This window comes from Stenella coeruleoalba (genome assembly GCF_951394435.1).
Source record: "Stenella coeruleoalba genome assembly, chromosome: 16".
NCBI classification, from domain to species: Eukaryota; Metazoa; Chordata; class Mammalia; order Artiodactyla; family Delphinidae; genus Stenella; species Stenella coeruleoalba.
In genome coordinates this window covers 71,524,267-71,541,048 of record NC_137162.1, presented here as the reverse complement: position 1 = coordinate 71,541,048, position 16,782 = coordinate 71,524,267, and the positions used below count along the sequence as shown (strand labels likewise).

General features: G+C 41.6%; 1 protein-coding gene across 1 annotated transcript in view; it reads right to left on the bottom strand.

Annotated features, from left to right (window-relative positions):
• The window catches only part of LOC307175491 (ankyrin-3-like), a 331,772-nt gene extending 330,082 nt beyond the window's left edge, over nucleotides 1-1,690 (bottom strand). Inside the window, exon 1 of the mRNA XM_079900598.1 lies at nucleotides 945-1,690. Coding sequence (XP_079756724.1) covers nucleotides 945-1,058 — 114 coding nt within the window. The 5' untranslated portion in view covers nucleotides 1,059-1,690. The remainder of the gene's footprint in view (nucleotides 1-944) is intronic.
• Between the last annotated feature and the right edge of the window lie 15,092 nt (nucleotides 1,691-16,782).

Here is a 16,782-nt window from a genome sequence, read left to right as displayed (position 1 = left end):
TAATTGTCAAGGAAGAAAAGTGCTTTGGGGCCTCACTCCCCCGGTCGCTTTCTAGGAGTCATATTTAAGGGCACAACCACCAAACAGTAAGCACTCCCAGGCTGTAATAAAACACAACTGACCTAGAATAGTCCTCCTATTTGCTCCCTTGCATTGGAACATCAGTAGAGGAGGATCGATGCCCATGCTTTGATCTAAAGCAATCAGTGTTGAAGGCTGCAAGTCCCTGCCCTGTCACGGGAATTCCTGCCTTCAGGATAATCGCTCTCAGCCAGCAGAGAAAGACCAGCCTCTCTGGGTTTCGCTGCACTTAACAAAAGAAAGTTATTTCCAGCAGTTTATGACCATTGCACAATCTACCTAAAAGTACCTTATAGAAACGAGAGGCAGAAGGAGAGAAGAAACAAACAAACAAACCAAAAAAAAAAAACAAAGCAGGAAGTGACTTTTCTGCCACATCTTTAAGGTCACAGATCCGCCTGAGAAATGCACACATGTGACACACTTCTAGCACAAAAGCTCCTTTTCCACGAGACAGAACTGTAAGAAGTAAAAAGGCTGGTTCTCCAGCCTCTCCCTCAATCCTAAGCCACCGCAGTGCCTTTCACCTTGACCAGGCTGGAAAGAAACTCCTTTTAACTCCCTTGCAACTCCTTTCTGTGTCATGGAAGCGTGCCCATGCCTGTGTAAAGTGCAAGGCTTCCGCATGAGCACTGCAATCATCCCCACACAGGAGAAAATCTTCCCTTGTCTTGCCCACCCTACACCGGTTGTCCGCCATAGGGTTTCTATCATCTGTTCCCGACTTACACACCCAACTTACACACCCAATTTACACTCCACACAGCATGTAAAAATAGCCCCGAATGCTTCTAACGGATGCCAAGAGGAGATTAAAACAAAAAGGATCCAGGCAAGATCTAGGCGCTGGCATACATAGCTACCTTTTTCTTCCGATCCCGGGACCGTTTGCGGTGTTTCCTTTTTTTCTCAGTCTCTTCTTCAGCATTGATTTCTAAATCCCTGTTTTTCTTTAATTGTGAGGCTGCATGAGCCATAATGCATTGAAAAAGATCCTCTCAAGCACGCAGGGCTTCCTGGTAGAAGGTGATATCTTCAGGCACCTTTAATCAGGCTTCCAGCAGCATTTCAATCAGTGGAGAGAAACCTTGGACCCGAAGCAGGAAGCCATTCAAAATGCCAAGATGCTGGGGAAGCTGAAGCCTTAAAAACCCCAACGGCGGTCTCCAGACTTAATCCTACACCTCCCTCTACCTGAACCTTTACACGAGAGTGCAGCCATCGTAATGCATTTAGCGTAGTGAAAAAGACAGCTGGGACAGAGGAAGCTGTATTATGGCTGTACCCCCTGCCACCAGCTGGAAGTGTCTAAGTGATTCCTCGGAAGGGGGAATGCTGCAAAGGAGGCTTCTCCGAAAGGAAAAAATCAAGAGTCACCACACATGCAGGAGCAAAAATCCAGCACTAATTCTGAAAACCTATTTTAGAATCCTTCGAAAAAAAGACAGGGCTGCAATTTATACATCACCACTAGGTCTGCACAGAGCAGAATTTAACCCATAATAGAATGGAGCAGTTCCTACTTTAGTGTAACTGCTGATGGTGACAAAATATATAAAATAAGATTTGACAGAAGACACTCGATTTTGCTATGGAGATCCTGACTGCGTGATGGGGAAAACAATGCATGCATTGCCCGTCTCAACAGGGTGTCCTTTATGCTCAACTATCAGCCTAAATGCATTTTATGGGGGAGGATGCACAGAAGGGCCTGTTGTCTTTTAAAAACAACATCATACAGCAAGCCGTGAGCATGTTGGTGTATGGAACAGATGCCCGATTCAGAGGAGTCCCCAGGACCCCCCTCTCCTGAGGTCCGAGGGTCAGAGAATGGGAAATCTGTGCTGTAGTCAGGGGTTCTGAGTCGCTGAAATGTGGACTTGGCGTTCATGTCAGGGTGTGCTCCCATCACCTTACTATTTTTGCCACCTGAGTCCTCAATGACTGCAGCCTCTGAATATTCATGATGTGAAATAAAGTAGCAGCAGTGCTCAAGGCCTGCTGGGCTATCTTCTGCTAGGATGGACACACGCACCGGAAGAAATTTACTCAGTCGGGAACCGTTCACACACACAAACACATGGTACCCACACAGCTTTAGCAAGAAATGGCTGAAATGTCAGGCCGGACCTAAAACTTTTTAGGTCCTGGTGAGAAAACCTAAATCCACCCAGAAAATGAGCAGGAAGAAAAAAGATGATGCTTCATTGAAAAGACTTCACGTGTGTGCTTCTAACACTCAAAGCCCTTGACTTTGGAGATCAGTGCATTTGACTTTGCAGGACTGACTGTTAAAAGGGGTGGAGACTGAAGCACAAGTGCAGAGGTGTTGTGTGAGGATGTGGTTGGGGGGTCTCTGGAGCTGCTGCCCACCTGCTTCATTAAGGGCCCCAAGTGTGAATTCCTGCCAACGACTACTCACTGTATGTCTGATCTGGAGATCAAGGACCTTCCTCCTTCCTCCCTTGTAGGGGGTCTTATTTTCCGCTGGGCAGTGATAGAAAATGGAAGGGAAAGGAGGACCATGGCCATGACCTTCCACTACAAGGGGACTGCATGCTCCTCTCGGGCCTCACTGCAAACCACATGAAAACCACCCTGGTCCAACATTCCCGAGGGCCTACCGCGTGCACTGACGCTCACGCGCTTGCCTTCCCACAGAAACTATCTACATGAGGGAAGAATTCTGGAAAGGTCCTCCACTGCCTACAAAACCAAGATCTGACAAAAGGGGGAGGGGGAGGAAGGTGGGGGACGAAATGTGACTCAGATCCAAAAGTGATAAACTCTTATTTGGATCTTCATAATAAAAAATAAGTGTATTTTTTGTCAGAAGAATTTTTATTGTAATAGTAATAGGCAAGGCAGAGAAAAGAATAAAAAGTAAAACTTTTGTATGCTTTCTCCTGATAGAAATCATTCTGGACGTGTGAAGAGCATTGGTACAATTTCCTTTCCTTATTTTCAGTAAGCTGAAGTGGACAGTCAGCTTAAAAACTGGCTGATTTCCTACTGGCTCCAGGACCTTCCTTTTCTTCCTCCTTTACAGACACTGATGATACTTTAAAATATATTTATAAGCACCCTTGACCTTCTCCATCTAAGGCTGGCAAAGCTATACTTTCCCATTGATCCCTACCAGTAAAAGCATAGCTGGAAATTAGGAAAACAGGCTCAGGTATTTTTCACCTGGAATAATTCCTTGCTTTCCCCCACATGTTCAGAAGTTGAGAATCTGTCACAACTTTTATGCTACCATAATATGAATTTGTTACATTGGATTTTGTGGTAAGTGATTGACCCACCGAACATAAATTCTAAGACATAGCTTGTTTAGATTTTCTTCCTTAAAGAAAATATGGGCTTTTGTCCACCATTTCTAAACTAGATGAACTTTAAACAGCATCACTGTCAAGGAGGGCAGCCCTGTGAGTCCTAGATTTGATGGTAATATTACTAAAACCTTAGTTACCTTCTCCCTACCCAGCACACACCTGGCAGGTAACTCTCATGCTCCTGGAGTACTTACTCTCAACTCAAAGGCACTTACCCAAGATTGTCACAAATATTAGCTTTTATTCCTCCCAAACTGAATTGACAGTTCTGTCAATAATTCTAGAAAGCAAGACCTTATGATAGCTGAAACAAACAAGAAAAGAAGAAAACTTCGTTCTTTGGCTGAAGTTTCATAAAACGTTTCCACTTCAGTCTCAAGAGACTGTTGTCTTCTGGGTGATGAGCAAATTAGTATGAATCTTCAAAGTAAAACTGTGCAGCTGGGGCTTCCCTGGTGGCGCAGTGGTTGAGAGTCCGCCTGCCGATGCAGGGGACACGGGTTCGTGCCCTGGTCCGGGAAGATCCCACATGCCGCGGAGCGGCTGGGCCCGTGAGCCATGGCCGCTGAGCCTGTGCGAACAGAGCCTGTGCTCCGCAACGGAAGAGGCCACAACAGTGAGAGGCCCGCGAACAGCAAAAAAAAAAAAAAAAAAAAAAAAAAAAGAGTTTCCTCATCATCTTATTCAAAATAATTCCTGATTTCTTACCAGCACTGACATGTTTCATCGAGCGTTCTTCTTGTCCATGCGTTATTAGAGCATAAAACTAGCACAAAAAAGTAAAAATCACTTTCCAGTTTGGCATCTCGAGTAATGGTTATACCCCCCCAAATAAATTCTAATCCAGGACTCAAAACACCGTGACTAAATATGCCAATGAAAATAAAACCAAATCAATACACTAGACATTTTCCCACTGCCAGGGGACTGTTTTCCCCTCAGTCCTGGCAAACTCCTTGCCAGGATTCCAAGACAAGCTTTGACTATTCTTCAGCCAATTAATAGCTTTGACTATTCGTCAGCCAATTAAACTACTCTTGGTTGTCATTTTATACCGTGTCTCCACATGGCTGAGCTGAGCTGACACACCAACAACAATGTATTTGATTTCTGTGGAGGTGATACTGTCACTTGGTGATCTTGAAGTCCCAATCGTTTCAAAGTGCACTTTGAAAAAAAATATGACATAGCGATGTGGAGAAGTGGAGGGTGGGGAGTATACAGAAGAACGGGAAATGCGAGCAGGAAAAAAATGAAAAAGAGCGATTCTTGCAGTCACCAGGGAGGCTGCAGCATCCCAACCCTGTCCCCGGCTCTTGATAACGAGGAAAGTGCATGTTTTGATAGGCTGAGAACTATTTCGTGCTGCACCCACTTCAGTTTTCTTAGAAGCAGACCAGCCTCACCATAAGAGAGTCAAAATATTTTTCCTTCAGAAAGAAAAATGGATCCATTGTCATTGCATTAATTTTGGCACCCTAGATAAAGATGATGTCAAGAGAGCTTGAGCGGGTTCTGAACAACGTGGGGAACAAGAAAGAAAAGTACTAAACCTGTCAGTGGTTATAAATGACAGAAAGGCACCCTAGGAAATGCTTAACTCGTAGTCACAGACGATTCTTCATTTTCAGATGAGACACATGAAAAAAGAAAAAAGGTGGTGACTAAATCACGCTGAGGGATTGGTGTCCTTTCCACACTCCTTGTAGGAGCAGCACCTTTGGATAAATGAGCGCTGGCCTTGGTTCCATCTGTCTTTGCACTCGGTCTGCCCTCCGTCCCTGGAGCAGGCTGTCTGTCCAACTCACCAGCATGACCTCAGCCTGGAGCCAGCCAGCTGGTCCAAGCTGCCAGCTGCCTCTGCCACCTCCCATGGGCGGCAGGGGTAGGCGGCCGGGGACGGCTCCCCTGGGGTCCACTGGCTGGCAGAGAGAAGGGAATCCCTGGCTGTGCACGGAAGATCCCCTGCAGGCACAGGCCCCGGACTCTATCCCTCCCAAAGGAGGGAGCTGGCAGTGCCTGGTGGAGGAGTGAGCGAAAAGCCGGCACTGAGAGCTGTGGACAATCGTACTGGACAAGCCACTTCCTCTCTGCGCCCCTGGTCCTACAGGAGGAGCAAGTGGGACCAGATGACCACAAAGACACCCACTCCGGAACGCAACATGCAGCGATCTGAAGTGGTAGAAGGTGGTGGGTGTTTGAAAATAAAGGAAGATATATAGAAAACGTTTATTTAAGAAGAGTTTACACTATTATATGTACAGGATAAATAATGAGGTCCCACTGTATAGCACAGGGAACTATAGTCAATATCTTGTGATACACCATAATGGAAAAGAATATGAAAAAGAATATATGTACAACTGAGTCACTATGCTGTACAGCAAAAATTAACACGTTATAAATCAGCTATGCTTCAATAAAATTTTTAAAAAAGGAAAGAGTTTACAATCTGGGCTGGCCAAAACAGTAGCCACCAGCCATATTTAGTGACTGGCAATAAAATAGTACTAGTGTGACTATAGAACTGAGTTTCTAAATTTTATTTAATTAAGAAATTTAAATTTAAAAACATTCTCCATTCAGATACTGGAACAAATTTAAGTGTTGGAACAATTTGGATATGTGAATCTACGATTTCAACTTTCAATTTTATGAAATAAAATACAGATCAAGTATTCCTGATGATAATTTAGGACCCACATTGAGATATAAAATACACACTGGATTTCAAGACGGTATGAGAAAAAGCAATGTAAAATATCTCAGTAATAATTTTATATATTGGTTCATGCTGAAGTGAGAATATTTGGATATGTTCGGTTAAATAAAATATATTAAAATTAACTTCACTTTTTAAAAAGGTTTTTTTTAAAAAATTTATTTATTTATTTTTGGCTGCTTGGGTCTTCGTTGCTGCGCACGGGCTTTCTCTAGTTGCAGCGAGCAGGGGTTACTCTTCGATGCGGTGCAAGGACTTCTCATCGCGGTGACTTCTCTTGCTGCAGAACACAGGCTCTAGGTGTGCGGGCTTCAGTAGTTGGAGCACATAGGCTCAGTCGTTGCGGCATGCGGGCTCTAGGGCACAGGCTCAGTAGTTGTGGCACACGGGCTTAGTTGCTCCGCGGCATGTGGGATCTTCCCGGACCAGGGATCAAATCCATGTCCCCTTCATTGGCAGGCGGATTCTTAACCACTGCACCACCAGGGAAGTCCCTAAGAAGCTTTTTAAATGTGGTGATTTGAAATTTAAAATTACATGTGTGGCTCACACTCCATTTCTACTGGACAGTGACCGTCTATATAAAGAGCTTATCTTAACAAAAGGAGCCCAACTTGCAGGCAGGTATTTTCCTGAAGGCAGGTATTTCTCCAAACAAGTATTAAAAGACACTTAGCAGTCAGTCATTACGCTTTCTACGTGAAAAGGTAAAGCACAAAGATACAGTATGTTCTCAGGCACTTGGGCTAAAAGCCGCATGCGCGTACTCACGGACTCACTCACTCACTCTGCTGGTCACTGCATTTAGCATCTGGGACATATAGGTGAATGGGACTTGGTCCTATCCCTCAAGTCATCAATGGGAGAGAGAGAGAGAGACAAGGAAACCGACAATTACAACACACGTACAGGTACTGTGGAAGCAGGGGTGGGGACATTGAATAAAGACCCAAGAGGTCAGCATGCAGAATGACGCTTTCGAGGTCAGTTATGAAGACTCTCCTCCCCATCCATAGACTTTACAACCTCACAGTTCAACACTTCACACTCTAGTCAACATGGCCAACTGCTCCTGCTTGAGCAGGTAATATGGAATTCCTTTCAGAGCCCAGGCACTGTCATAGGTGCTGGTGATACAATGGTGAATAAGACAGACGAGGCCACCTTTCTGCAGCTTCCATTCTTGGCAGTATGGGACAGGGGAGTAAACCAGTCAACAAATCAACGAAGAAGACAATTTCAGATAGTCACAAGTGTCGGGAAGAAAATAAAGCATATGACTGGAATGAACGTGTCAAGATAAGGAACAACTGTTCAGCTCTACTTCTTTCCATTTTTAGATTCTCTAGGAAAAAATAAATCAAGATAGTGAAGAGCCAGTTGAGTTGAGTCTTCCACTCTATTAGGGTAGTAATTCCCCCCCAAATAGCCCCCTCAACCAACAAACTGACTGCAGTGACCGATAATGAATGGGAATGGTTTCTCAAGTAATAGGCTCAGTTCAAATATATTTATTACTGAAGATAAAGAATAAATATGCTTTTGTATTACTTTTCTCCTAAACTATCTGGATAATTATAGCTTCTGTCACCTTCTATTATCTTATCGTTTAATAACTATTCCAAAAAGGTTGACGTAATATATCCAGCAAGTAATTTTCCTACGTATCCATGGAACCAAGTCTCACTGTTTCATAGCCGAACAGAACATATTCTAGGAACAGATATTCTTGTGACATTTCACTGAACCCTTGTAATTTAATGTTTATATCAGAATCACACTTAAGGTGGCCCAAAAGGAAGATAACACAAACAAACAAGGAGGGCAAAAAAGCTCTTCTCCCAAGTTTGCTACAAGTAACTGTAAGACCTTAGAGAAGTCCCTCATCCTTCCTGAGTCCCTGGTTCCATATCTGTAGGGATGGAAAGGAATTCTACAGTCTCTCTGCCGGCATACACATTCTGTGATGCTGAAATACCATTACGGTAGGATGCAACGATCGACTTATGTATGCTTCCTCTGCTGGTGTATTCTGATTGAGATACAAGGACAGTGAGTTCACTTTCAACACATTTCTTTTAAAAGACAACTAAAAAGGCAAAGGTATGAAGAAAGAGGTGGGATTTGAAGATGCAGGAAACTTCTGGCCTACTCAGTGACCGTTTGCTGACCCCAAATATGAGAGAGTGGTGCACAAAAGAAAGCAAAGACTCTTAGTTTTAGAGAATGAAGTATCTAATTAGTGGATTCATGAGGTCACATTATAGTGGCCACGGGTAGGATAACAACTAAACACTATGCCAGATGCCACAGAGGAAATCACACTAAATAGTCAAGGATTCACATGAAAACTCAGGTAATAATTCTTTATCATACTGCGGACCACATCCACCATGCAGAGATTTGTGTGTGGCAAAAAAGGAAAAAAAACCTGCATTCTCTTGTATCTGGTACTGATCTGCTGCCATAGAAAGAGCTACATGCAGAGTTTACCGCCACTTCCTTCTGGAATGGAAATAACAGTATGTGCTTCTTACCAGTATGTTCCAATAGCTAATGTTTATGAAACAACATGGTCACAAAAGTCAAAAACAGTGCACATACACACAAGGCGTTATCAAGTCGGGGCAGACTGTAATACCGACGGATACTCAGGGTCCCGAAATGCATCTGTGATTCCCCCTCTTCCTTCCTGTCCTACAAACTTGGTAAGTCTTGGTAGGTTTTCTCTTCCATGTTGATTCTTAAGGCAAATTGTAAATCAGACTAAACTTTCTGTTATATGTTCCACCACTCGGCATCTCCTGACTTGCCCTTCCATTATATCACACCAGGATATAATCACAAGAGTAACTACTGGGACATAAAGTGATGTTTGGGAAAAAAAAGTTATGAGGCCCTTTTGAAAACAATAAAAGTTGACAACAATTTTCTTATTCTTTTCTAATTTCTCCTAAAAGAAAGGGTGAATTGGGGAAATATTTTCTCAAATATTGTGAGGTGTGGCTTCAGCCAGGTAGATTTCATCCTACTCATTTTTTTTTTTTTTTTTTTGCGTTACGCGGGCCTCTCACTGTTGTGGCCTCTCCCGTTGCGGAACGCAGGCTCCGGACGCGCAGGCTCAGCGGCCATGGCTCACGGGCCCAGCCGCTCTGCGGCATGTGGGATCTTCCCGGACCGGGGCACAAACCCGTATCCCCTGCATCGGCAGGCAGACTCTCAACCACTGCGCCACCAGGGAAGCCCATCCTACTCATTTTTTGTATCTTCTAAGGTAGGGATCAGCAAACCTTTTTGTAGAGGGCCAGAGAGCAAGTATTTGGGTTTCTGCAGTCCAGCTGGCCTCTCTCACACCTGCTCGACTTCCCTGCCATAGCGCAAAAGCATCCAGAGACAGTAGGTAAATGAACGAATATGGTTGGGATCCAATAAAACTTTATTTGCGCACGCTGAAATTGGAACTTGAGGTCATGTTCATGTGTCACCCAGTAATATTCTTTTGATTTGTTTTCAACCATTTTAAAAAGTAAATACCATTCTCAGCTGGCCGGCTGTATAAAATGAGACTGTCTCCTCTTCTAGGGTCTCATAATGCTGGGGACGTACCATGGGGAGGGGCTCTGAGAAAGAGGGTGAACAGACAGTAGGGTCAAAACCGGGTGCAAAGAATGTGTATGTGTATATACGTGTATGTGTGCATACGTGTAAGTACACACAGATGCGAGCGAGTGTGAATTTATGTAATACCCACGGCAATCCATCCTTTTCATTTGAACATAGTAACTGTCATTGGAGTGACGGAAAGACAGAGTATGGGCATTTTCTATACTGTATACACACACACTTCCTTTATGAGTTCCCTCATTTATGAATATTTATTGGGCACCTCCTTTATGGAAGTCGCAAAATCCTACACGTGTATTTAAGACACCCCAAAACGTACCAAGCACTCAGGAGAGTGAGAATGACTGAGAGCAACTTGCAGTTGTACAGCTGATCCCATCTGCCATTCCATTCAATGGCCATCTGCCCTGGAGTGAACCTCCAAAAGGTCCACAGCCATGCTGTTCTCTGTGCAACGCACGGGACAGACACGTGGTTCACTACGTTGTTTCCTCCCCTGGGGTGGGGGCAGGGCGGAAGGAGCTCTGAAGCCTTCTATTTTATTAGGCACTTGCTATTATAGTCTACGTATTTCCTACTAAATGACTTCAGTTCCTTTGCAGAGCAAAGCGTGGGAATAAACTAATATTTATGGAGTATCTCCCATATTTGTAACAGTGCGCTAAACCTAGTGGAACATTAAAGGGAAAACACATGACCTTTTAAAAAATATAGCAGAATCACGATTGCAGGCTTACATGCTTCTTTTTGCATTATTTCATTAGAAGAACGAAACTTGGAGGTTTGTCAATAGTTAATGAACGGTGCGAATTTCCAACAACGATCTGACAATTGAAGATGGGGAAGCTATGGAAAGAACAAGCTTAAGTCTCGGACCTACAAGAAACTCTATCTGCTCTGAAGGAAAGTGGACCGTCCTTTAAGAAATGTAAGATCGGTTTGCTCCCCCCCTTCCTCTGCCCCCAGCTTCCTCCCTCCCTCCCCACATAAACTAAACTGTTATTCAGAGAAAGGGAAAGCAAGATGGTTTTGGGGATTAGCAGTGAGGAAAGGCCCAAATTTCACCTCAAGGTTATTAAATTCTAGTGCGGATTGGCAGAGATACAGAATTTGGGCCATCTGAGAGCTCTTTGGGAGTCTTGGTCCGGTTCCTAATGAACAGGTGCTGACACGGAAAAGGCTGACTGTACATCGACGCTGCAGGCACGGAGCGCTGCGGGCTTCTGGGTGTTACCTGGGTGTCGCCCCACCCTCCCCAAGACCTCCTCCCGCCCCAGGAAACCGTGTACCCAACTCTGCACACCCAGCCACGTTCTGTTCCTTCTGGCAGCAACCCCAATAAAATAAATCAATCAAACGTTTTAAAGTGTTGACTATTCTGCACATGTGGTGATTTCACAACACTTTACCCCACTTCTAAAAATCCTCTCCAGCACAATCCAATTTCATTTGGGTCCCGGAAAGTTTCAACACGCCCTTGAAGATGCGCTTGTTCATTACAGATGACACACTACATTAACCATGTCTTAGATGGAAACTGGCCTAAACAGTCTATTCAGTGACAATGAAACAGACATCAAAACCTCTAATACAGGGTTTGGTTTTGTTTTGTAGCCATGGTAAAATCTAGTAGAATTTGGCCAAAGTCTATATTCCACCCGTGACAATAGTGATAATGGCGGAATTTACTAAATAGAAACACCACTGTATACAGATGTGTAACGTATGCCACCCTGTCAGGGAGCTTATAGATTAGACTGGCAAGAAAAGCACAGAATCATGCCTGGCATTTTAACACAGAAGCAATACCTGTGTCTACTTTTAACAGTCATTTTCTAGCCAACTGATTTTTTTTTTTTAAAGACTCTGGATCCTACAATTATTCAAGTTATAAGAAAGAAATAAGAATGCTGATTCTGCTTCCAACCCAAACTTTTACAAGACTTTTTTACAATGGTGATGTTTTAAAATAAAAACATGATGCTTATTAGAGAAAATTTTCCCTGGTCTTTATGAGTTCTTGCAAATGTTAACAGCAAAACAAAAATCCTAAAGGAACTACTGCATCTCACGATGCCATGTTCTATTAGGGTGGCAATAAAACCAGTCTTTGACCGTATCACGTCGCTTGCAGGATCTCAGTTTCCGGACCAGGGACTGAACCTGGGCTGTGGCACTGAAAGCGCCGAATCCTAACCACTAGACCACCGGGGAAGTCCCAGTTCTGTAGATTTTATAAAGCCCAAAAGCTCTTATTACATAGAGAGTAGCAACAAAAAATACAAATAATCCTGAAATTGTGGCTCTGTAGGGCTTTATAAAAAGTAATTTTTATTTACTTTTCCCATATCTTTCATACATATTCATTCTAAAAATTTCATATCATGGATTTATAAACAGGAAAATAAAAACCACTTTGCCATCATGGCTTTTCACCTGTTAGAATGGCTACTACCAAAAACACAATTCTACTTCTGTGTATATATAATAAGTGTTGGCAAGGATGTGGAAAAGGGGGAACCTCGTGCATTGTTGATGGGAATGTAAATTAGAAAACAGTATGGAAGTTCGTCAAAAAACTAAAAATAGAACTACCATATGATCCAGCACTTCTATTTCTGGGTATATAGCTGAAGGAAACGAAATCACTATCTCAGAAAGATATCTGCACCCCCACGTTCACTGCAGCATTATTTACAACAGTGAAGACATGGAAACAACCTGTCTATCAACAGATGAATGGATAAAGAAAATTTTATACTTACACACGCACACACACACACAAATGGACTATTATTCAGCCATTAGAAAAGGAAATTCTGCCGTTTGTGACAACAATGGGTAGATCTTGAGGGTATTACGCTAAGTAAAATAAGTCAGAGAAAGACAAATACTGTATGATCTCACTTATATGTGGAATCTAAAAAAAAGAAATCAAACTTATAGATACAGAAAGCAGATTGGTGGTTGCCACAGGTAGTGGGTGGAGGGTGGGTGAAATGGATGAAGGTGGTCAAAAGGTACAAACTTCCATTTATAAGACAAATGAGTTCTGGAAATCTAATATACAGCATGGTAGCTAACGTTAAAACAGTGTATCATATATTTGAAAGCCGCTAAGAGAATAGACCTTAAAAATGCTCATCACAAGAAAAAGAATTTGCAACTATGAGAGGTGATGATGTTAACTAAACTTACTGTGGTGATCATTTTGCTATAAACACATATATCCAATCATCATGTTGTACACCTAAAACTCATACAATGTTATATGTCAATTTTATCTCAATAAAACTATAAAAAATCATATTGCCATCATTCAGAAGTAACCACCATTAAAATTTTCTTGTATATTCTTCCAAGCCTTTCTTTTTGCATACATGTATTTATATATAATTATCTACCCAAAATGTAATCATACAAGTAGAAACGAAATCTGCTTTTAAGTGTATATGTCAACTATATATAATGAACATCCATGCAGATCACTAAATACTCTTCTATAACTTTTAAATGGGTGTGTATATTCCACGTGATGAATATGTCATATTAAAAAAAAAATCAATCCCCTTTTATTAGACATTTAGATTGCCTTTAATTTTTCCATGAGAGAAACAATGCTGTAAGTGACCCTACTCATCACCAGATGAGTTCACACAACCATAGGTAACTTAGGATAAATGTCTAGAGGTAGATTTCTGGAAAGGTAAAACAAATTTGACTTGATGGATAGGCTTAACTGTATACTTTGGGGACTGATAAAAATTCAGTTTAATTCTATCATCCCATTCCCAACTCGACTTTTATTTTCTGTGTCCAAGAATTTCTCTATTGACATGCTGAGAAACCTAGAGAAATATATTACCTATGCTACCTAAAAAAGCTATGCTTTCTTTTTACTTATAATTTACCCACAGATGAGAATTACTTAAGACCCAGATTGTTTCTTAAGCCCAAAGTCAACACATCTATGATCATTTTTACCAATGCCAGATTTTGAATTCCGAAAGTATTATGGACCAAAAAACAGCTTGAATCTCTAACGGTTTGAGGCTGTGTAGACAAACAAAATATATACTGACTTATAAAACAAAAACCTGTAAACGATCAAAATCTTCCTAAGTATTAATAGGAAAAATGGGGTTTCTTTTGAGGTAACACCAAAGAACTTAATGTTCTGTATAATCCAGAAAGACGCAGGAAGACTGTGGTATCACAATATTGGTGAGACCAGAGTATTTACACAAAATTGCTGAACTGATAACAGTTGTTCTATAACAATGTACCTGAATACGTGAAAGATTGCCAAAATGGTGTTAATTCTCCCCTCCCCACACTCACAGTTGTTTGGAATTGGTGGTAGGTCTGTTTCTCCACCTTATAAATCTGAGTTGTTCTTGTGACTTACTTTGGTCAAAAGAATGTGCAAAAAGAGCAATTACAGTCCTACACCTAGACCTTAAGAGGACTTTCATACCTCCATTCTCTCCAGGGACACTGCTGACTCATCATGCCAGCAAGACTGGGTCAGCCTCAACGATGAGGCGACACATGGGCCTGCCACCCTCATTGCCCCAGCCAAAGCCACCCAAGTCCCAGAAGCAGAGGCACCTAACTGACAAGCAGCTGTCCAAAGACTCCTGCGTGAACCTGCTGGACCCTAAGAACTGCCTAGCTGATCCTAGCCCAAACGGCCTACCCGCAGTGAAATAAATGGTTACTATTTTAACTCATTAAGTTTGAGGTGGTTTGCTACACAGCATAACTGATGCCTTCAGAGTCAGAGAATACAAATACTAAGAATCAAAGAGGGATTATCACTACAAAGCCTACAGACATTAAAAAGATAAGAATATTATAAATGACTTTATGCCAATAAATTGAAAATTTAGATGAAATGGAAAAATTTCTCAAAAAAATACAACTCATCAAAATGTACACAAGATTCAAAACTAAAAGCAGAGTTGCCACATGATCCAGCAATCCCACTCCTGGGCATATACCAGACAAAACTATAATTCGAAAAGATACATGCACCCCTATGTTCATAACAGCACTATTTACAATAACCAAGATATGGAAATAACCTAAATGTCCATCGACAGATGAATGGATAAAGAAGATGTGGCATGTATATACACAATGGAATACTACTCAGCCATAAAAAGAATGAAATAATGCCATTTGCAGCAACATGGATGGACCTAGAGATTATCACACTAAGTGAAATAAGTCAGAAAGAGAAAGAGAAATGCCATATGATACCACTTATATGGGGAATCTAAAACATGGCACAAATGAATAGATATACGAAACAGAAACAGACTCACAGACATAGAGAACAGACTTGTGGTTTCCAAGGGGGTGAAGCGGGGTAGGGGAGGGAAGGATTAGGAGTTTGGGATTAGCAGATGCAAACGAGTATATATAGGATGGATAAAAAACAAGGTCCTACTGTATAGCACACATAACTATATTCAATATCCTGTGATAAACCATAATGGAAAATAATATATATAACTGAGTCACTTTGCTGTACAGCAGAAATTAATACAACATTGTAAATCAACTGTACTTCAATAAAATTAAAAAAAAAACTTACACAAGATGAAGAGGAAAATCTTAATGGGCTTTTTTTGTTGTTGTTGTTGTTGTAAAGAAACTGAAATCACATAAAATCATCCCACAAGGGAAACTCCACACACATATGGTTTCTCTAGTGAGTTCCATCTAACATTTAGGGAAGAAATATCAATATTATACCAACTCTTTGAGAAAATAGTGGAGGTAGAGACTCAACTCATTTTACAAGGCTTGCATAACCTTAATACCAAAACCTAACAAAGAAATTAACAACAAAAAATAATACAGAATTATCGCTCTCAGGAAGATAAATGCAAAAATGCCTTAGAAAATATTAGCAAAATTGAATTTAGCAGTGAAGTGGGGTTTATTCCAAAAATGCAAACTTGATTTAACAAGTCAAAAAACATCAAGGAAGACGATGTATCACAATAACTAATAAAGGAAAAAAACTATATGATCATTTCAACAGGTGCAGACGATTCTTTTAACAAAATTCCAACCACTTACGATATTAAAACAAACCTCACCAAGATAGAAACAGAAGGAAATTTCCTCAGTATGATTTTTATAAAAGTCTATCAAAGACCTACAAAAGCTATTATTATACATAATAGTGATCTATCGAATACTTTCCTACTAAGGGTAAGAACAAGGTAAGTCTGTCCACTCTCACCACTTCTATTCAATATTATACAGGAGACCTTAGCAGTGTAAGAATGAGGCAAAGAAAAGAAATAAAGTCTTAAAGATTGGAAAGGCAGAGTAAACCTGACTCTTCACAGATGACATGATTATTTATATAGAAAAATGCTAAGGAATTTACAAAACAATTTCTAAAACCAATAAGTGAATTTAGCTTGGTTTCATAATACAAGATCAATACACAAAAATCACATACACTGGCTGTAAACAATTGGAAAATGAAATTTAAAAAAAGAAACCCACTTAAAAAAATGAATTTGTTTATCTATTTTTGGCTGCGTTGGGTCTTGGTTGCTACCCGCAGGCTTTCTCTAGTGGCAGTGAGCGGGGGCTACTCTTTGTTGTGGTGCGCGGACTTCTCACTGCGGTGGCTTCTCTTGTTGCAGAGCATGGGCTCTAGGCGCACGGGCTTCAGTAGTTGTGGCATGTGGGCTCAGTAGTTATGGCACGCGGGCTCAGTAGTTGTGGTTCGTGGGCTTTAGAGCACAGGCTCAGTAGTTGTGGCGCACGGGCTTAGCTGCTCCGTGGCATGTGGGATCTTCCTGGACCAGGGCTCGAACCCGTGTCCCCTACACTGACAGGCGGATTTTTAACCACTGCACCACCAGGGAAGTCCCAAGAAACCCACTTTTGAAAGCACCAGAATTCATAAAATACTTAGGAATAAATCTAATGAAAGACACGCATTGAAACTACATTGAAATCATTGCTGAGAGAAATTAAAGATCTAAA